General features: G+C 44.1%; 1 protein-coding gene across 2 annotated transcripts in view; it reads right to left on the bottom strand.

The window, feature by feature from the left end:
* FNDC1 (fibronectin type III domain containing 1) overlaps positions 1-22,959 on the bottom strand; it is a 111,452-nt gene that overhangs the window by 75,751 nt on the left and 12,742 nt on the right. For both annotated transcript variants that reach the window (XM_065931031.1, XM_065931030.1), the window contains exons 2-4: positions 6,212-6,406; positions 3,826-3,912; positions 3,332-3,400 (exon numbers count right to left, since the gene is read on the bottom strand). In XM_065931031.1, the coding sequence (XP_065787103.1) occupies positions 3,332-3,400; positions 3,826-3,912; positions 6,212-6,406 (351 nt within the window). The remainder of the gene's footprint in view (positions 1-3,331; positions 3,401-3,825; positions 3,913-6,211; positions 6,407-22,959) is intronic.

Here is a 22,959-nt window from a genome sequence, read left to right on the forward strand (position 1 = left end):
GGACACAGAGAAGCCAAGGATTCATGGCCATGAGGAAAGATAAGCCGAAGAAAAAGACCTGGGGAGAAATCAAACCTGCTGACACCTTCATCTTGGACTTCGAGCTGCTAGAACTGTGAGGAAATAAATATCTATTGTTTAAGACAACCAGTCTCTGATATTTTGTTACGGCATCTCTACCAAACTCATGCAGATTATACGCCTGACTCTCTGCTTACATTGCTTATTGTCTTTCTTTCCCACTCTAATGGCAGAAAGTAAAAAGAACAAAAGAGCCTCTTGATGAGGGTGAAAGAAGAGAGTCAAAAAGCTGGCTTGAAACTCAACATTCAAAAAACTAAGATCATGGCATCCAGTCCCATCACTTCATGGAAAATAGATGGGGGAAAAATAGAAGCAGTGACAGATTTTCTTTTCTTGGGCTCCAGAATCACTCTGGACAATGAAGGCAGCCATTCATTAATTAAAAGACACTTGCTCCTTGGAAGGAAAGCTATGACAGCATGTTAAAAAGCCAAGCCATCGACATCACTTTGCCAACAAAGATTCATATGGTGAAAGCTATGATTTTTCCAGTAGTCATGTACAGATGTGAGAGTTGGACCATAAAGGAAACTTAAGCACTGAAGAACTGATGCTTTTGAGTTGTGGTGCTGGAGACTTTTGAGAGTCCCCTGGACAGCAAGGAGATCAAACCAGTCCATCCTAAAGGAAATTAACCCTGAATATTCATCAGAAGGACCGATGCTAAAGCTGAAGCTCCAATACTCTGGCCACCTGACACAAAGAGCCGATGACTTGGAAAAGACTCTGATGTTGAGAAAGACTGAAGGTAAAAGGAGAAGGGGGCAGCAGAGGATGAGATGGCTAGATAACATCACTAACTCAATGGACATGAATCTGGACAAACTCTGGGAGATAGTGAAGGACAGAGGAGCCTAGCGTGCTGCAGTCCATAGGGTTGCGAAGAGTCAAACATGACTTAGCAATGAAACAACAATTACTGTCTTTCTTTCCCACTAGAATATAGTCTTAAGGCAAACCCTTGTCAATCTTATTCACTATTGTATCTTTAGCACCCAGAATTGTTCCTGGAAAACCACAGGCACTGAATGAATTAATTACATAATTAAAGTTCTATTTTTAAGTAAAGACAATGAGGTCAAGATAGATTTCCAACCAGCAAAGAAGTCTTCTGAAACCTGAATAGAAGCCATGATTTCCAGCAGAATAAAAGAATGTATTTTCCTCTGGTTTCAAATAAACACTGGAAGAAAGTGAGGTATTATGGATCAAAGAATGAGAGCCAACCCTTGGGGCGTCACACCAGGTGCAGATGCTAATATCTGTGTTTCTAGGACAAATCCCTTCCTTTGTGTTGTTGGGTTTTTGGGGTGTTTTTTTGTTTTTTGGTTTTTTTTGCATTTAAAGAATGTGTATTTTATTATATCAAAATAGACTGTACATGCATTTGGGGGAAAAAAGTATTATATATAAGTGCAAGACATTGTTCATTCTACTATGTTTGATGTGCAAATCAAAAACAGTGCTTCTTTTGTTTAATGGGATTATCATATATTAACCATTCCTCAATAGCATAGCCTATTTACCAGGCCTTATTTCAAAAGGTACAGATGCAATGTTGGTCACTTATTGATAATTTCTCATAAATTATTTATATTATTTTCATTAACAATGAAATGTCTTTTTTTTTCTGGAACTAAATTTATTCATTCTGGATATGCATTTTATTAAAGCTCTGCTTTACATCATATGCTAAAAAATTTCTTCCAGGATCTTTCTTAACACCATGTATGACAAATACAGTGTTATATATTATAGAGAGCATTCTTTGGCATCAAGAACCCACAGAGGCTCCTGCAGAGAGGTTAAAGGATCTCACGGTCATAAATCCAGTAGTGAACTGGGCTGTAATTGTCTGTGATTCTCAATTCCCAGGGTTTCAATACCACACGCTTACTCAGGAAGGACACACAAACACAAGCCTGTTTCTATTAAAGATGGCATAAGAAATGAACTACTTAAGAATAAATATTACCCATTCTAAAACTGCCATTCAAAAGCTTTATCAGGAAGATGATTAAAAATAAAATGGTTATTTAAAAGACAAAGTTTAAGGTTCAAAGGCACAGTATATCTGTCAGTAAAAGGTGTATATGTGCCTGTGAATATTTACATGTGGGTCTGTAGGAGTAGACAACCTCCAAAATAAACACCCTTCCTATGTTGCACATTTTCTAGGTGTACTACCTTCTGGACTCTCTCACTGTTCATGTCTTCCAAAGCTTGACCCTTGGTGTTACTGTTATCTCTCCTAATTCTCAGGACCTCTCATCACTCTTCCTACTTCAACTCTGACTCTTCAGCATGGCTCCTAACCCATGCCTACCTCTTGCCCTCATCACCAATCACCTATAAGACAGGCCCATTATATCAAGTTCTGCATTTTGAACAAGAACACATCACCCTTCCCAAAATCCAGTTTCCTTTTCAGGCTGTTTTGTTCTTCCATTCCCTATTTTTATAAAACGGTCTTTGAAAACTGCCTACACCCATCAAATCTGACCTGAGAGGCAGATTATGGTCACTGGTTTCGACATACTCACCTTCCTCTCAACAATAATACCAGATTGGTGTATTTAAAAACACCACGCCTTGCCACATTGCCTTTAGGATATTTACTCAACCACACTCTGAAATAACTGCTTTCATTTTGCATTACTGTTTAACCATTAATTAAACATATTCAAGAGACACAACAAGAAATGTCAACACTTCTCTCAACAAGTCAAACGATATGGTCAGACAACATCCACATCCAAATGATAAAACACACATGAATACAAATATGGAGCAGAGATGGGAGGCAGGTTATCGAACGTATCACAAAGTACCCCATGCATCAGAAAAGAGAGAAAGCCTGGATGCAGCATATTAGCCAATAAAGCCACTGTTTGGTGGGCTCCATTCATTTCTGCATCCACACATAGAAGAGCTGTAAATATCCTCATCGGGCCAGGGCTGCCATCTCAACCACCATATTTGCCTGTTAACAGAGCAACAGTACCCCTGAATGTAGACAAGGACATACCCCCACACCAGAACATGAAAGAGCGGTGAGGAATGAGCAATACTGGCTGCAGTCTGGTCCATCCAGTGCAGTGCAGATCGACCAAAACTGTGCGGCGTGTGTGTTAGTTTAGCGATGGGAACTAAATGAAGATTTGTGAGCACATGTGTGTGACAGAAGCACAGCCCTCTTTCGAGATGGTGCTTCAGTGAAGACATGAACCGAATGAGCAAGTAGTACCTGTGACGGTTTCATTAAATGGTCCTGGACCCTTAATGGGAAAACCATCAATCTTGATCCATTCACCTCCTAAATTAGGAAAATGCAACTTGATCGTTAGAAAGGAGGACTGCTGAATTTTCCACACTTCACTCATCCCTCAGTGTACATTTCAATGGTCTTCTCAACAGTCTGCCAAAGGATCTGCTCAGGCCATACAAGTGACCTGACCCCTAAACTGTATGGACAACACATATTTTCAGTCTTTTATACATGGCTAACTGTAGTGAGTACCCCCAAATGTAAGACAAAACGCTAGTAACCTATATCAAAAGTACTTTACGAAGAAGGGATAAATCTCCTAATTTGCAGTCTTTCAGCTTGTTATACAAGTCTAAAAAGTTCTTGTTCGGGAACTCCTTAATGATTTCTAAATTTGCATTGACCTGAAGAAGCAAAGACTTTCCCAATCTAAGTCACAAAAATATAGCCTCCAATTCTAAGGTAAGACTTACCAGGCAGGCTCTCCGCTCTGTAAACGGGACGGCTCACTCCATTGCTGTTTTCTGCAGTAACCAGGACAAAGTACACTACCCCCGGTTCTGAAACACACGGTTCATGTCAAGCCACCGTTTCAAATCTCCAAGAATGACAGTTCAAGTCACTGTCTTCCTCATACCAGTTATAACCAAATATAAAAAACCGAATTAAGAGGTCAATCCAACTATAGCCTTCTCTCTTTTCTTTAATCAAAATCACTAACATTGGTCTCAGGCAATTGAAGCACACTTGACCAAAAGAACACAAAATTTATTTAGTACAAAGCACATGACATTTGTAATAAGCCTGGATTCATGAGCAGTCAAGAAAAATAGCTTTTGAGTTTTTTTTTTTAACATGAAATCAATGTAGGAAACAGACACACACTGTCCACGAAATAATGTTTTAACCTACAGTGTTAGTAACAACAAAGACTATTTCCCAATGGCAACCTACAAAAAAATTGTAAGAACATTTCAGTGTAACTCATGAAATTTAGCACATGGGAAATCTACACTGCAATAAGTAGAACCTCATGAAATTTTCTTCTTTTCACAACAAAATATTTCCCTTACTATGTGTGCAGGTTTTCTTTGACTATTTCAACAAAATAGTCAAAAGATCTAGAAAAAACATTTCCCAAGACCTTGGAAACGCTATGCCTGAAATAACTGGACTACACTTTTTGACATGCATCTAGGGATCAAGGTTACATAATGAAGGTCTCTAGCTGATATCCTGAAATTGCTGGGACATAAAAGAAAACCCAGACACCATGTTACAAAGCAAGGGTACCTTGAACCTACAGTTTTGAAAAGCAAAACTCTGGTAGTGCTGGTTTTCCTCAAAATGAATTATTATCATGTGAAAGATAAGCAAAGGTGCCAATTCCTTTAAGAGATGAAAGTTTGTGGGCATTTGAGGGGATAAAGGGCTGGAGAGGTAAGAGTTCTGTCAAAGGCAATAATGATCACTGCATTTCTCCCAGTGAGGAACATTCCTTTCACAAAACTTCAGTTCTCAAGCCAGCGGTCCAGGATCAGTGACACACCTGGGACCCCTACTGGGCTCAAGACTGGTCTGCCTTCTGTCTGACCACGGTGGGACTTGGTGGCATTTAAGGTTTGGCACGACCTGCTGGACCAACTGGGAAATGCTGTAGGTTTGGACAAAAAGCAAAACCAGGCATCGCCAGCACTTTCTTCATTCTGAGCTTATTCGTATTTCAAAGAAATTTCATCCAAGTGTCTCTGTTTTGCTTCAGAAAACTTCTGATTTTCATCAGGAAGTTGCCGGGGGCGGGGTGCAGGGGAGGGGTGGGGATACTCTTAGTTTTCAGTGAGTTCTAGGGCTTTCTTTTTGCATGTTTTTCTTCTCTGCAGTCAACCTAACAACCCAAGGGTTGAGCAAGAAACTGGGACCCTGCTCATGCCTTTGTGGGATAAGATCTCCACTTAACATCACAGTCAGACTCTGGGGCCCTGGTGATACGGAGGAGATTCAGAGAAATGTACGTTTAGCTGGAGCCATGAAGACGGGACTCTGTCCCCCTGTGTCTCCCTTCTGTGTACCTTCTGCTCTGCTCCCAGAAAGTCTAACAGCACAAGGCAGGAGGTGGAGAAGGACTAAGTGTTCTGGACCAGGAAACTAAGGAGCCACAAGCTGGTTTTGATCCACCAAGGGAGGGCAGCAGAACGCTAACGTGGCCAGGGGCACCTGGTTATCACAGGTGCTGACTTCTGTGACTTTTGCAGGATCCATCTTAAGGTTGGACCATGGGATAACTGTAGAATATATGGGGTCTCAGGCCAGAGGGACTGAGAAAGGGAATACAGAGGATCCACTGGAGGTAGCTCAAAGCTTAAGTTCAAAACCACCTACACCTGCACTGATACAACAATATATTTGGCAAAATGTTAAATACTCCAAACTTCCAGAAGCAAATTTAATGGGGAGAAATGCTAAGACACACCATACACCCCTACAGGGACACATTGTTTAACTAATCCCTAATTATAAACTGGTTTATAAATTAGAAATCTCAAGGTCAGACTACAAAGTTGTCCAATAGTCAAGTTTCTATGAGCTAAAAAAGAATCAACGTATATTCCAAAAGCACATCCAGAAACTAAGAATTGTTTCCTACATCAATTTGGAGAAAGATCCAGGAATTCAAATGCAGGATGAGAAGCTCATGAGCAAGATGAAGGCTGTTGTTTACCAGGCTCTTCACCTTGGCTACCCAAGAACCAAAGAACCAGTGGGTGCCATTTTTGTCTCCCAAATAGTCAGCCTGAGAATGGAAGGAGAATGGCGGTGGACAGTTAGTTCTGACCGGGAACAAGACAGAGTGTCACTTACCCACATCCTCAATAAGGAAGGAGTGCGTCTCCGCATTCACCTTGATGTATTTAAGACTTTTCAGTGACTTCCCATAGGCAATGTTGTAATGCTCCACGGATCTACTGGTAGCATCTTTGGGTGGGTCCCACGTGACTTTCAGGCCCATTTTAGTGGACAGCAGTTTCACGTGCCTTGGCTTCAGTGGGTGGTCAGCTATGCAAACAGCGCAACTATCAACTTACAGGAAGGGCAGACTGGGAAAACGAATTTTTTCCAATGTTCTCTGACATGGTTAGCGAAAGAGCAAACGACTTTCCATCTGTCTGATCCTAAAGACTTCAAGTACTGTCATGTTTGGACATCATTATAGTGTGACAGAAAAACAAACATACCAAACCCACAACCTCTTATGCATTTCAGAGAACTGTGAGTGGTAAATTTAAACCAAAAGTGAAACAAATCAAAATAAACTCTAGGCATTCCCCAGCTTGATTGTGTTGCCTTGCTAGGACAAGATTAACAAAATAGTAATCTGACATATTCTCCAGAAGCATTCATATATTTAATAAATTCTCAGGATTTGGCATGGTACAGCTGGACAATCTTTAAAACCACCCTGAGAAGAACAACATAAAACTCTCATGATCAGGAAGAATATCCACTGTATCTAAAGGGGGTGGTAAGAGAATCGGTCATTTCCACAAAGAAAACAAATCAAGATCGACATCTTGAAAGAGGCAAACCTCTGGTTTTAGCTACAGGTCACTAATTTAAATGTTTCCATATTTTGTCCCAGAAGACAGAAAAATTATCAAGAAGCACAACATTTTTATCTTCATTGATGAAGTTCCAAAATAGTGTTCTTGGTTTTCCAAACTAACCAAAATGAAACATAATGTTTTGTCAAACACAATCTCTCAGCTCATAATATAACTGACATCACAATGCAACGTGATATAAATAGATGCTAAATAGTCACACAACAGTCAACGTAGGGGCAAACCTGGATCTGAAACTGATTATTCACCAATGCAAGGCATTCTCAGCTGGCAAAAAAAGGTAACCTAAAAAACCCAGAAACATTTAAACTTCAGAACGCTTAGAAAAATGAATTTAGACTCTCATAAAAATGAGGGAAAGGGGAGTGTTTCACGACAACACATAGATTGGTTAGTATGTGATTTTTAACACTAATGAAGATTCTGAACAAAATAAGTATAGCTGATTCTAACATACATCCCTTATTCTTCCCAAAATTACCCCACTGCGTTAGGAGGAAAATGATAAGAAAAGGAGAGAACTCCTGGGATCCCACTGAAGAAAGTCAAGGAATGAAAAAATAGAGTATGAATATCATAATTTTTGAGGCACCAGAGAAAGAGTGTCCACGTTGGAGACAAAAACACAATGTCAGAGGACAGGCACAGAGCAAAGCCCAGGAAGCATTTCTTCCCCAACATCAGAGGTGAGGGGCCTGTAAACGTGAGACGGGAGAAATCAAGGACAAAAAGCCTAATGCCATCGGGGAAATTCTGAACTGAGGAGACAGTAAAGACAGCCCACTTGGTAGCGTCTGGATATTTAAAATTAGCAATCATGGCGACTCTGCCTTAATTCTCATGAACCCTTCCTCGCCTACAAGGAAATCTGCAGGATTTTCTTGGCTGGAGGACAGGAGTTCCCTTTCCTCAGTTTCCTTTATTTCTTCCAAGGCTTCACTTTGAAAACCTCCCCCCGTTCTCTGCCATGGGTTTGACCTTCTCTAGCGGCAGTCCTCATTTCCTGCCATAGCAGAAATCACTCCCAAGAATCCTGTTCTTCACCCTGACCAAAACATCGTGGAAACAAAGCAAGGACTCCAACACCTCGAAATGGTTGGGTGACTCTCCTAAGGAAGAAAACAAATGAATGAATATGTGAACAATGCTTTTCTTTACAGTTCAGTTCCAAACTTCCCTTTAGGAAAGTTCGATCCTGGACAGATAGTCTCTAATGTGAGATTTGTGAGGCCCTAACACCATCGTGTTTTCCACTGTGCCCGAGTGATTCAATCTGTACACAGTGACCTCGGTCTGAAGATGATTCCCGTTCATTACTGACATCCAAAGGGAACAATCCATAAATACACTCACTGTTCTTTCCTGCTCTGCCTCATCTCTGTCCTTGGACACAGCATGGAGTCATTTCTAAGTCACATGAGAATTGCGGTCAAATGGTGCATCCGCCAAGGGTAAGGGGGACATTGAGAACCTCAAGAAGCTCCAATAAGATGAGGAAAGTAAAGAAGAACAAAAGGCAAATTCCCCTGGGTCATCAAAACTGAATGCACATCACTGCGTTCCGCTTACCCCATCAGTTTCCAATGTGTCCTCACAAGACTTTGCTTGTTCTCCTCCTGCCAGTGATCAAGCACCATCAATGTGTCTCAACACAGTAACTGTCAACATTTTTACACCAAAAAAAAAAATAAAAGTCATCTGGTGTAAACCAACTCTAAAGTATAAAAATGGGAGTGGGCATTATCAGAGAAATGCAAATCAAAACCACAATGAGGTACCATTACACGCCAGTCAAGATGGCTGCTATCCTAAAGTCTACAAGCAATAAATGCTGGAGAGGGGGTGGAGAAAAGGGAACCCTCTTACACTCTTGGTGGGAATGCAAACTAGTACAGCCGCTATGGAGAACAGTGTGGAGATTTCTTAAAAAACTGGAAATAGAACTGCCATATGACCCAGCAATCCCACTTCTGGGCATACACACCAAGGAAACCAGATCTGAAAGAGACACGTGCACCCCAATGTTCATCACAGCACTATTTATAATAGCCAGGACATGGAAGCAACCTAGATGCCCGTCAGCAGACGAATGGATAAGGAAGCTGTGGTACATATACACCATGGAATATTACTCAGCCATTAAAAAGAATTCACTTGAATCAGTTCTAATGAGATGAATGAAACTGGAGCCCATTATACAGAGTGAAGTAAGCCAGAAAGATAAAGACCAATACAGTATACTAACACATATATATGGAATTTAGAAAGATGGTAATGATAACCCTATATGCAAAACAGAAAAAGAGACACAGATGTACAGAACAGACTTTTGGACTCTGTGGGAGAAGGCAAGGGTGGGATGTTTCGAGAGAACAGCATCAAAACATGTGTATTATCTAGGGTGAAACAGATCACCAGCCCAGGTTGGATGCATGAGACAAGTGCTTGGGCCTGGTGCACTGGGAAGACCCAGAGGGATCAGGTAGAGAGGGAGGTGGGAGGGGGGATCGGGATGGGGAATACATGTAAATCCATGGCTGATCCATGTCAATGTATGACAAAACCCACTACAATATTGTAAAGTAATTAGCCTCCAACTAATAAAAATAAATGGAAAAAAATAAAATTTTAAAAAAGGAAAAAAAAAATGGGAGTGGGAAATGGACAAGAAAAGGGGGCTTATTGAGTGCCTACCACCCACCACCCTCTGCCTGAAACTCACACTGCATAAGATGATGTTAACACACACAATCCAGGAGGTGCTCTTTGCTCCCTCCACATGGTAGATGAAGACAGCAAGCAAGGCGTGGAACAGAGAGGTTAGGAGAACTGTCCAGGGTCACACGGCTGGACAGGGGTAGGACCAAATGCAATCCCTGCTGTGTCCAACTGCAATGCCCGGCTCTTCCCACAGCTCACAGAACCCTGGACTCCGTCCCTGCTCATAAACGATCCATGACCACACCCATGAAAAATTGATTTAGGAAGCCACTAGGATTCTAAAACCAATCGTGAGAGCTCCAGCTGGGTTTGCCCTTTCCTCCACCACCTACCCCACCTTCTCATACCATTTCCCCCTCAGAGGGGCACTCTGCCTTCACCCACAGTCACTTCACCTCCTGCTGTCTGTCCTAGTTTTGGCTCCTCTCCCTGGAAGGAATGGAGTAAGTGAATGATATTGACATTTGCATAACAAAATCTTGGGCCAAAGTAGGAAAGTAGAAGTGTTAGTCACTCAGTCGTGTCTGACTCTTTGCGACCCCATGCACTGTAGTCCACCAGGCTCCTCTGTCCATGGAATTCTCCAGGCAAGAATACTGGAGACGGTTGCCATTTCCTTCTCTAAGGGATCTTCCTGACCCAGGGACTGAACCCTGGTCTCCCACATTGCAGGCAGATTCTTTACCATCTGAACCACCAGGGAAGCCACTGGGTCAAAGTAACAGCTTTCTAGTAGTGACATTTTAGGTCTTAAAGAGTTACCTAATGAAGGTTGTTTCTAAAACACAAAGGCCTTTAGGGGATCCTGAAATCACCCCTTAGGGTCAACGGCCTTTTAAAATCAGTCCTGAATTTAAGGTTCTCCAAACACCTTAAGCCAAAACCCCTCCCCAACACCACCCCCAACACACACGAATCAGGCCAATTACACACAAGACAACAGTGACTTAATTAAGGGGCATTATCATTCCCTGGATTCTCATCAACTTTGACCTTTAAAATTGATGTCATTGCTGACGCTGCCTGGTCAACAGCACCCATGCCTCACTCAGAAAAGTTTGGATGAAAAGAACAGGAAGGACGGGTGAAAGGAAATCTGTGGTCGCTCCAGGTGCACTCCTCACTACGTGCCTTAGCTCTGCAGGAATCCATCAAACCAGCCTCTAATTAAGGAAGAACGGCTCTAGACAGGTGCAGATCAACGTGCATGAACCTGGGTACTCGACAGAAGACTTATTCTTGGGACTAGAAACATGGCGATGTTTTGTATCCCTGATCATCATTTGGTAGGTCTCATGACTTCATTCCTTAAATGAAACGTAGGAAGTGTGAAGCAGGTTTCAGGGTCTGCAGATTGCATTCTGGGTTCTGTGTTTCAGGAGTACCATTCTAGTAGCATAAAGCTGAGACACGACAGTGATTTCTTACTTATTTGTAAGTGTTCATAGACCATCCTCACTGCTAAATAAATGAAGCACAGAACCCTCTTGGAACAGTTTTCAGGATCCTCATCTGATTAAGGTAATGAGGGGTATACTCTTTAAAGCTTACACATCCCATGAACTGCTTCTCCAAAGAGAAAAAGGACAAGCCCAAAGTCAACATGATAGGAATTACATGGCTCGATACAGGGGACGTTGGGAGGTGACCTCACAAAGTGTATGCAACACATGAGGGCCGTGACAAACTGTTTTCTCATCTCCGCGGAAGGCAAAATGTGGAAGTGAGTTCAAGCTGCAGCTGCCAGGATTTTAGATTAAGTACAAAGAATTTCCTCTCCCTGTCCTTCCCCATCTCCCCCCAGTCAAGGCTGTCTTTGAAGGGAGGCAGATGGTAAGGTGCTCAGGACAGAAGCAGCAGCCAGCAGCGTCTGCTATGACCCAAACAATCGCATACCACCGCAGACTCATTCCACAGTTCATACCAGTAAACCCCATCCAGAGTCGAGAATATTTTACCAGCTACTAAGTGGCAAAATGGTATTTTGATGACATTTCAGATACCTGGCGATTGCCAAGCTAGACATTTCAGTGCTATGGCTCCCCTGAGGCCCCTATTGATCTGTTTGAGAATGAAAAATAAGGGAGAGTTGGCACCGGAGTTCTCACTTTGGTCTAGGCTCCAAACTCCTGCTCTCATTCAAGAGGGCCCTGGAGGCCAATTCGGTTGAAGGGCCACAGTATGGATCCACATCTGTTCAAGGATGGTTCCAAGATTCCAAGAGCTCCTCCATGTCAATCCTTGGAGAGTCCACAGAGCAGCTTCAAAGGATCCTCCAGGGCTGACAAAAGCCCGCAAGAAGGCTGAGTGCAGAGCTAGGTACCCGCGGCCGGCTTGGCCCGCCCATGGACAGGGCTCATTTATCACAGTGGACAGGGCGCCATCCCCACCTCCCGACTCTGGCACCTATCTGGGCATCAGATACTGACCACACATTCAGCACTCACGTAAATGACTGATGGGTTGACGAAAAGACACTAAGGTTGGACTGATGAGGTCAGCCAAGAGTCCCCCCGAGGACCAGGAAGATGGAGCAAATAAGTGGAGACATATGAAGGAATGTACATGCTATACGAAGGCACGATTTAGTTTCTGGCACCTGCTGACAAAAAGGAATTCAGGACCCATATTGTCCAATATTCTGGAGGTTTTTCTAAGAAGCTAGAAATCCTGGATTTTCTGTGAAACTTCTCCATTTTATATTTTTCTCCATTTTATACTCCATTTAAGTGTTAAAAAAAAACTATATGAAGAAGCACATATACACCCACACAACCACACACACACACACACACACACATACACACCAGCTGGCCAGGCTCAGTCCATTGGCCGCCAGTTGGGGACCTCTACCTTAACTCCGGGAGCAACCATTTATTTGCTGACCCTGACAACTTCCCAATGTCCTATTTCAATTCTGAGACTCCCATGGGAGTCTGGGTCCATCTGAAAGAGCTCTAGGTCAAGATGAAGGCTAAAATCTGGAGAAGAAGCAGGACTAACCCAGCCCCTAAAGGCTTACGGTACAGATCTGTTCAAGGGCTCATCTCCCACCTCCAAAAGTCCCTCTCTCCCCCAAGAGACCCAGTGACTGTGAAAAAACTGGCCTGGGCTCCAAGGAAGTAGAGAAAACCCAAGTGGATCTGGGGAGGGGAGTGTAAGGTGTTCCCTAGGCTTCCTCTGCTCATAAAACCAATGACTTCCGTGTGCTCAGCTCTGACCTAACCATCCCAGACCAAGTCCCCACTGCCGATTTGAGAGGTGTGTGTGAATTCCAAACTGAACACATTCAAGATTCTTGGTGCAGACATACCATCCATCTTCAGGGTCCAGGCCTATCCACAAGGTCTGGAAATAAATATGCTTCTAGAAAGAGCGCTCTACCAAGGGCAACTTCTCAGATTAAGAGAAGAAAAGCTCAGAATCCATTAATACAATGAATCAAGGGTAAGAATGATCCCAAAAAGGCACCATTCATGGAGAAATGCTTAAGACTATGATTCAGAATAGCAAGTGAGTCTTTCTGGATCCAAAGTGTTGTTTTTGTTTGTTTGTTTTGCCTTAAAAAAAAATATCATACAGGTACTTGTTTGCATTCTTCAGACAAGGAAAAGGAGAAAGGAAGGTAGACGGATGGCAGATGCAAGGGAGAAGTTGTGAAGCCCCCACTGACCCACCTGCATGCTTCCTCTGTATCAGCTGCATCATAGCTTCCCAACTGGATGGACTTTAGCCAAATCTGCTACACAAAAGTGTTGACGCACAGAGTTCAACAAACATCAGAGATAAAAATGAACACTTTAAGCTGGATTTACAGCCAACCTGCCATCTACAAACAAAACAGTAGCTGACAAATAGTTCAAATTCTTTCATTTCTGTGACAGCACTGGATGGAGCTGCCACTTACAGAATCATCATCAACAATGAGGCTATACCCCACAGTCGAGGTGGAAAATCCAACTGGTAAAGTGTTGAATAGGTAGAACCCAGTATGTTCTGAGGCAGTAATACTTACTGAGAAAAATGACTCAGACAATAGAAGTTTGATTTGACTTGAAAACCAAATCTGAAAAATCTATTTGGTTCTCAAAACTCACGATATGTACTACACAATTTATAGATTATGTTAAATAGCCACAATGGACAATGATGAAAATAGCAATGATTGGACAGTAATGAAAAAGGACCTACATGTTACTCCTGAGCTGATAAATAACAAATCACACATAATTTTTATCTCATCTGATTAAATGTATGCAGGAGCTTTCCCTGGATTTGAAGCAGGAGGGACAAAAGCAGTCCTTATGAACATCTAAGCTCAATCAGTTTAAGAAAGTAGGTGTTGTTGTTTAGTTATTAAGTAGCATCTGACTCTTTGTAACCCCATGGACCATAGCCCACCAGGCTCTTCTGTTCATGAGATTTCCCAGGCAAGAATACTGGAATGGGTTGCCATTTCCTTCTCCAGGGGATCTTCCCAACCCCTGGGATCAAATCCATGTCTCCCACATTGGCAGGTGGATTCTTTACCACTGAGCCACCAGAGAAGCCAGGAATCAGAAAATCAAACTCTCGGGTTTATTACTGATGAGGTTGCCCTGGAGAAGGTGGATCTAGAGCGTGACCACCGTGGAGCTTTCTGTATCCCTTCCCTCTCCAGTTCTAAACGCTCAGGTGGACACAACTGAGCCTGCAGAGTAGATCAGCTCAGGATCACTGCCTCACAGTGGGGGTGGTGAGAGCAGCAAGCCTGGCCTCCACCCAGAGCACCCCCACAACCCCACCACGGGCAAGCAGGAGTGGAAAGTGGAAGCAGCCTTCCTACAAGATGAACTCCAAGAGGAGCCCAATGTGCCTGTCTCTGCTAATCCATAAATGCCTCCATGTGGAGAAAGTAGAGCCGTTGAGGCTGGGCTGTCACCACTCACACCTCCAATCAGCTCATGTTCAGCAGGAGAGCGAGCACAGGATGAGGAGTGTGAGGAGAGGACAATGGAAGTTCCCGAGCATCCCCAGGGGCTTGTTCCCTCACACCCCCGGTCACGACCATCAATCTGAGGTCAACTGTGGCTGTCTTTTCAGAGTGAGGGTCCAGGCCACTTCCCCCTCATTCAGAGCCTCCCCCAGTACTAATCACTGTCCCACCATGTACCCTCCTGGGATCGTAGGTGGGGAGCCCCCCCAGACCTCCTCCAAAAGCTCTGAAAAGAGGAAGCCTCATTCTTCAACCCACCTCCAAAGCCAAGTTGACCTCTAGCCTGGAAATCCACTTCTGGCCTTTTCTATTTCAATCTCAAATTTTGTCCAAGCTCATGGGATCCAAAACAGCCCACAGGATTTAAGCAATGAGATGAAACAACAGCTCGGAGATACTCTGAAGATATAATACCAAGTTTCAATGTGAGTACCTTCTATCATAAAAGGCCTGGGGAAAGTGTAAAGTCCAAGAGTGAAGGCTTCTCAGCCTCGTGGCTTAAATGAGATGGAAAGGGTTGAAGTCCACCCTGTTCTCCTCCCTATCTTCTCATCCTGTTTAGCCTCAGCCCGAAGAGATTCATTCAAATGCCCAGAGGGGGTCAGGGTTCTCTCAGCTGCCATCTCTGCCATCTTTCACTGCAGTTGGTGGCATTTAGGTGGCTCAGTGGGTAAAGAACCTGCCTGCAGTGCAGGAGACACAGAAGATGCAGGTTCCATCCCTTGGTCCAGAAGATCCCCTGGAGAAGGAAATGGCTACCCACTCCAGTGTTCTCGCCTGGGAAATCCCACGGACAGAGGAGCCTGGTGGGACACAACATGGGGTCACAAAGAGTCGGACACAACTTAGTGACTAAGCACATACAGACAGCGCTTCGGGATTCCTTGGAGTAAAAATAATTGAATCCAAAATCTCCCTAGAGAGACTACATTTCTATAGAGTCCCAAGACCCTAAAAAAAAAAAAAAATCTTTGCACAGCAGGGAACCCAAAATGCACTGTGTGATGGACACATTATTTTTTCTACCCAGTGAAGCCTTCCCCAATTCTTCTGGTAACAGACCTCTGTCCCTGTGATCCCAGCCAGCCCCAAAGTCTTCATAGGAAACATTCTCATTGGAACCAGACCCTGGCCACTGCCTTAGCCTCTGGTTGGAATTGTGGGTGACCAGTTTTATTGTCCCGTAGAGAAGAGACCAGGGATGGAGAAAGAGTCTAGGGCTCCCTCAGACCAGCTCAGCCACTGCCCTTCCCAATGTGCAGCTTCATGAGCCAACGGATTCTGGGATTTAAATTAGTTCAAGTTGGGCTTTCGCCACTTGCAGTCAGAACCTAACGGATTAAGAGCCTATTAATCAAAATCTTCTATGGAAGTCAAAAATAACTTTCTGAAGCTACCCCGGCAGCCAGTACATTTAGTCACAAAAGGCTGCCAGTGGAGACACGCCCAAAGACATGAAGGCAAACACCAGCCAGGAATGGCTGCCATTCTCAGCTAAGAGCTCCTTGCAGCCCACCCAGTCCGGCAGGGGAGGCCGCGGAGTAGGAGGGGACAACCCTGGTTATGGAGAAAACCCCCAAAGGAATGTTAAGAGCTTGTGAAATAAACCGGTCCCTAAAAACCCCAAAATGGTAAAATTATTTCTTAAGTATACCAAGGATTGCTCTTTAATGCACAAAAACCTTCATGTTTATGTAAGTCTCCCTACTGCTTCTTTGTTTGAAATTCAATTCTGACTTTCCACTGGAAACCGCCAAATAGTTCCCAGACTCTGAAATGAAGAAAACACAAATCTCAGTGTAACCACGAATGCTTGACCAAAAATCCCATCGATATGCCAAGAAAGGTTATGATGTACTGAAGTGCAGTGTAGCTTGGGGGAAGAAGCAACATGATCTACAAGTCTGACTGTGATTCTGAGGAAGACTGGAAAAATCCAACAATTATCCATAAGATCCCAAACAGCACAGGAATATCCATCCAGAAATGCAGAAATATCCAGATGGTTGGCAATGGGTGGGCAAAACACCGAAATGACTGAGTTTTAAATAATTTTTCAAATGAATGTTGGAATTCTATTTGCCAAATAGTTATGAACCTTCCCTTCAAAAAAAAAAAAAAAAGGAGTGGAGGTGTACATGGTGTTTTGCAACTGTAGGAAGTAAAACCAATGCTAGTAAAATTGACAGATGGTTGATTGAGCTTTCCACCTGGAAAGCTGGGGCTGGGTAGACGGAGTCTGGGTATTAAAATAATGGCCTGGCTCCTCTTCTGACATTTCACGCTAGGCATGGGGTTCCATTAAAGTGTCCCCCACAGTTGGCATGGCTCTTGAGGGAGAGCTGCAATAAAAAGTGAAACCAAACTCTAGGTCATTGGAGTCTTTAAACTTAAAAACACTCCAGGGAGCTGAAAGAGCTCTGCCAACAGAACCTCTGAACAACCCCCTCGGGAACCACACAATGCCGGCCTTCTGCAGAGAGAAACACCGAGGCAAGCAGATGTCCCGAGTCCCTTGGAAAAATCAAGGGTGTCCGAGGATCTCCGGACTTTAACCTCGGTTCACAGTCTTCAAAAGCCAGTCGACTTCTCCCGGTCACGGTGACTTATTGGATTCCACCCCATGCCCTCAAATATGGCAACTATGTCCCGTCATAGTTACCTGGTGAGGGTGTAGACGGAGAAGCTAGGAGATTTCAAATGACCCAGACAACTCTTGTGTGTGTGTGAAGCCCCTGGCCGGGTTTCCTAATGACCAGAGGGGCTAGCCGCGTCCTGTTACTCATCTCACCCGTGGCCTCTGCTAAATCTGAGACCCCGGCCCCTTTGGGCATTTTCTAGTATTTTGGTAACAACAATGCACCATGTTACTCAGATGAAAAGGCTAAACTCGCATGCATACATCCCACTGTGCTTATTCGGGCATGAGATGGGCACTGCATACAATTGTGAATCACCTTTTTTCTCCATCAGCTCAAAGAAGCCCAACAGTGAAGCTTCCAAATCTCAAAACTCGAGTCACTGGCTGATCCTTAAGTACGAGTTTGTCGGTGTCCTTTTCCATCCCCTCTGGACTGTCAGCACCACCAGGGCATCCGTCCCTGTGCAAACATCCTCCATGCTGGACCAGCTTCAGGAGGCCTCGTGTCATGGACAGAGCTGATCCTCATACTCGGCTTTGGGAAACTACTCCCCTTGGGGGCTGAATGCAAGCTGGTTGTGCTCGAGGCTGCCAGGCACTCCTGCGGGCACTTGAGGACTTCTCAGGAGAAGAGCCCGATGTCACATGGGCAGGGCTTTCTCCTTGGTCCCCCAACCTCCCACCCAAGGCCACTTGCACCCTCGACGCAGTCACAGTCCTCTGATGCTGGTAAACAAGGGCTGTCATTCAAGCACTCTCTCATCACCTCAACGGTTAACAGCTCCAAGCGGACAAAGCTTGCTTAGAGTGTTCTGGATTCTCGGTTGTTTGTATTTGGAGGAAAACTGGGGTAAAGAGAGAAAGCCAGAATAATTTGCTAATCTAGTTTAACCTCATTTTATTCCCCTCCATTATCTTCTTTCTTTCTCCCCCTCCCCTGCCCCACTACCACCTTGGGGAATATCAACAGAGCAGAAAAACAAAAAAGTGAAGCAGCAAAGAATTCTGCTTCATGACAAACAGCAAGTGGCAAAGCTAAAGTCTAATTCTCAAGCCCAAAGGGCACTCTTAAAATGAATTTGCCTTTGCCCGCAAGATGTTTTCCGAGATGTTTTAAGTTGAATTTTTCACTAGTCCCAGGCCAGCCAAGTTTCCCAGCTAATTAAGAACAGTTTAGCAGTCTGCACTGAATTCAGAAACTGCTGCACAGACATTGTGGGTTGGGTACCAAGGAGCCAAGCCCAGCTGCTTCTTCCTCTCTTACCCTCTTCTACAGCAGAGGCGAGGATACAAAATATTCATGACCCTTCAGCTTCCCTTGAGTGAGGGGTGGCCACGTGGTCAATTCAAGCCAATGACATTTAAGAGGAAGTTACTGTTGCCACTTCCAGAAAAGCATTAAAAAAAAAAAAAAAAAAAAAAAAAAGGGTCAAGACCTGCTGTTTTGTGCTTTTGCCTTCTATTTCTTCCTCCATTAATCCTGCCTTGGGATGTCAATACGATACCTGGAGATGCAGCAATCATCTTGTAGCATCAATCAAGTGACAAGTCTGAGAATGATGACCTGGCCTGCAGTGGCAGAGTGAAAATACTGGGTCCCTGTGAGCCTCTCTGCCCTGAGTTTATTGATGAGTAAGATAAACGATTCCTTAACCTGTTCAGCCACTGCTCACCAGATATCATGTTATTAGCAGCCTGATTCATTGCTGCTTGATAAAATCCTATCTGGGTCCATAAAAACAAGTCATTTTCTTCTCTTAATTTCTAAATGAAAGTTGCTTTGTTTTAACTTTTATTTCTTCCTGTTTGTTGTTTTTAAGGGATCCACTCCAGGAATTTGATTTTGACAATGTCAATGCTTTATTTGTCAGTATGCCACAGACTTGAGTAAGGACACTGATGCAGCCAGAAATTAGAGTGAACTGAATCAGCAGAGCTGGCAGAACTTGATCATTAGTAGTTAAGGTTTTACAGCCCTTGGCCATTTTATTCAGGAAGCAATGTAAGCAAAAGCTACTGTTTCAAGACAAAAACAAGAATTTTTCCCCATCGAAACCACCAGCTTTCCAGAATGGTTTGATGGTGGTGGTTGAGTTGCTCAGTCATGTGCCCTTACAGGGACGATGCCATATATATAATAAAAGTAAAAGTTTAGTTGCTCAGTCGTATCTGACTCTTTGTGACCCTGTGGACCATAGCCCACTAGGCTCTTCTGACCATGGGATTTCCCAGGCAAGAACACTGGAGTGGGTTGTCATTTCCTTCTCTAGGGGATCTTCCTGACCCAGGGATCGAACTGGCATCTGGAACCAGTGTCCTCTGCATTGTTGGTGGATTCTTTACCGCTGAGCCACCAGGGAAGCCCCCAGAATGGTTTAGGGAAATGAAATTGGAGGAATTCCATAGATACGCTTATTTATGAAAACCAGAAGAAAGCAAAGGACCCTGAAAAGAAAATGCCTAAGAGAAGGGAATACAGGACCCTTGCCTGCTCTTGACCAACAGCAGAAACCCAGAAACCAGTACTTTTCAGGTTTTTGTGGGATCTTTTGCACATTCTTCAAATTCAGTTCGTGGCTGAGAAATAGTTTCTTAAAGAATAATCATTGTTTGCTGGTCCAGCTTAAATTCAGCCTACTACAAACTGCTTGACACACCAGCCAAAAAAAACTCCTTGAAAATTCATTCCTTTTCCCAAAATGTGAAAGTCATTGTCTAACTATGTTAAATACTTGGGCATTACTGTCGCTAAAATCACCACTCATCTTACTCAGAGCTCCCTAAAAAATACCCTTAGAAGAAAGGCCAAGAAAATGCTATGGAGAGGAAGGTATAAAACAGGGTGACTGAGGCTGACAGGACCGGAAGCCAGCCACACAGATCTAGTGACAACCCAGATGGCTGGGGATAATCACTTTTTAAAATATATTTTCATACTTAAAATCTTTTAATATTTCAGATAGTAGCTTACTGGTTATGAATGGGTTTAGAGGCAAATAAACTAGCAGTGGACATGAAACCATTCACAACACACCCGATAAGCAAAAAGTTCAAGTATTGCAATGGGACCATTTGTGAAAAGGGAAAATGAGAGTGAGCAGTAAAGGGGAAGAAAGGAACACGTGTAACACGCCTACCAAGTCCAGTCATTTCATTTACTTCTGCAACAGATATTTACTGAGTACCTACTACCTGTCAGATTCTGAGCTATGCACTAGGCACCCACAGGTGGTTAAAAAGAGTTCATACACGCAGGCTACGTCGCTTAAGTCGTGTCAGAGTCTTTGCAACCCCGTGGACTGGAACCCACTAGGATCCTCTGTCCATGGCATCTCCCAGGCAAGAACCCTGGAGTGGGTTGTCATTTCCTCCCCCAGGGGATCTTCCTGACTCAGGGATCGTGCCCATGTCTCCTGCTTGGCAGTGGATTCTTCCCCACTGAGCCAGCTGGAAAGTCCGCATGATGCAACTAGAGAAAGCCCACCACACCACAACAAAGACTCAGCATCACCAAAAACAAAAATGAAAGAACTGAGTCTGGGAGAGCTGAGTGACTTGCCGAGGGCACACAGCTATGAGGTGACAGTGGTCACAGCCAGGCGTATCTGAAACCACAGACCACGCTCTCCCTACTACGGCAGGTTGCCTCTCAGCCCTGACTGTAGCTGCAAGGAATAAGTGGAGGCCTGGAGAGAAATCAGAGCCAAAGGTATGAGACTGAGAGTCATCAGTGGAAGCTGAATTCACGGGGACACGGGAGCTCACTGCACTGAACGAGCATCTTGTCAGTGTCAGGAGGACCTCATGCTGCCGAGTCCTCATTCCTGGTCCTGGACTTACCCTACTTCCAGCCACATGAATGATGCTCCTCCTGAAAGCACCTCTCCTGTCCTCCAACCCCACAATCTCCCACCTTTTAGGGCACCCTGCTCCCCGGTTTCTCTTCCCCATCGCTGGTCTCCTTTCTCAGCTCCTCCCCCTTCGCCAGGACTCAAACGTTCAAGTGCTTCCAAGCCCCGCTCTGGACCACTCTCTTCTCACATGCACTTCTGGGGCCTTCTCCAAGTTAGCACATCCAGTCCCAGGAATGAAAACCCCATTCACGTGCTGATAGTTCCCGAATGGCTTTTCCTCTGAGCACCAGGGTTATTCAACCGTCTACTTAGCATCTCTGATGGAACCCAAAGAACACTGGTGTCTAAAGGACGACTCAAAGTTGTTTTAAATCTGAAATATTAGTGATAAAATGGAGAACTAGGATTCAGGTTGCATCGTGGCAGACAGGGGTAGAGAGATTCTCAAGAAGAAGAGAATATCCATCAGTGTCAAGAAAAGGCAGAGAAGAGCCCATTTTTCTCCACCTGTAATTAGGACATGTCCACCCTATTCAAGTGCTTTCCAGGTGGTGCTAGTGGTAAAGAATCCACCTGCCATTGCAAGAGATGCAAGAGATATGGGTTCAATCACTGGGTCGGGAAGATCCCCTACAGTAGGAAATGGCTACCCACTCTAGTATTCCTGCCTGGAAAAGTCCATAGGCAGAGGAGCCTGGCAGGCTACAGGCCATGGGGCTGCAAAGAGTCAGACATGATTGAGCACAACATACATATTCCCTATTCAAAGCCCCAAACCAAGCAAATACGCCACTGAAGTTTCACTCTGCAAATATTAAACTTAATTTCTTCCTTTGTTACAGCTACCCTCAAAGGATTGATGTGAGAATAAAATGTGAAGGAAAATCATAAAGCACTCAACAAATATGAGATAGAGGAAGAAGAGCCACAGAATTGATGTCACCAATTTCAACCCAAAAGAAAACGACCCAGCTGGATTCCCAGTACCTGGACGCTGGGCCAGTGCTCCCTCCTCACAAAGCATGAATGGGCTTTGGGTTTCCACCTTCCTCATTCTTGGGAATTAATTCACAGAATGTACTTATTCGAAATTTTTAAATTTTGAGAGTTGAGAGGAAAGTTGGGTCATCTAATCCCATTTCCCCTATTCAGTCTGCCTATCAGTGATGTGTCTAAAATAGCCTTCAATCCTTCCCATGACTAGATGGTTCTCCCCAGTCAAACCACAACAGGTTCCTCCACCTTCAAACATGTATGCATGCTCAGTCGCTCGGCCATGTCTGACTCTTTGTGACCTTATGGACCATGGGATTCTCCAGGCAAGAATACTGGAGCGGGTTGCTGTTTCCTCCTCCAGGGGAACGTCCTGACCCAGGGATCAAACCCACGTCTCCTGCACTGGCAGGCAGATTCTTTACCACTGAGCCAACCTTCAGGGTGGGCATCTATGAACGTGTCAATTGGGTGACGGGATTACTAATCAAGGCCCTGCCCTGGGATACAAGATAAGCAATCAAAGATATACACAAAATGCAGAGGTGTTCATTCTTCTGAGGGCAACACCCTGTTGGCATCTGAGAAGAGGAACAAGGGCATCTGACGTGAAACATCGGATACATTGAATGCAACTAACAATATACATTATCAAGGGTCAGAAGGTTAGGGATGATCAGAGAACAAAGTATCGCCTCATTGCTCCCATGAGTGGAGCACTGGCCACTGCTTTCTGCAACTTGAATTCTAAAAGAATATTAATCTCTTAAATGTTTGGACTTAATCTCGTAAGTGTTTGGCCA

The sequence above is a fragment of the Muntiacus reevesi genome, chromosome 3 (assembly GCF_963930625.1).
Source record: "Muntiacus reevesi chromosome 3, mMunRee1.1, whole genome shotgun sequence".
In the NCBI taxonomy this organism is placed as follows: domain Eukaryota; kingdom Metazoa; phylum Chordata; class Mammalia; order Artiodactyla; family Cervidae; genus Muntiacus; species Muntiacus reevesi.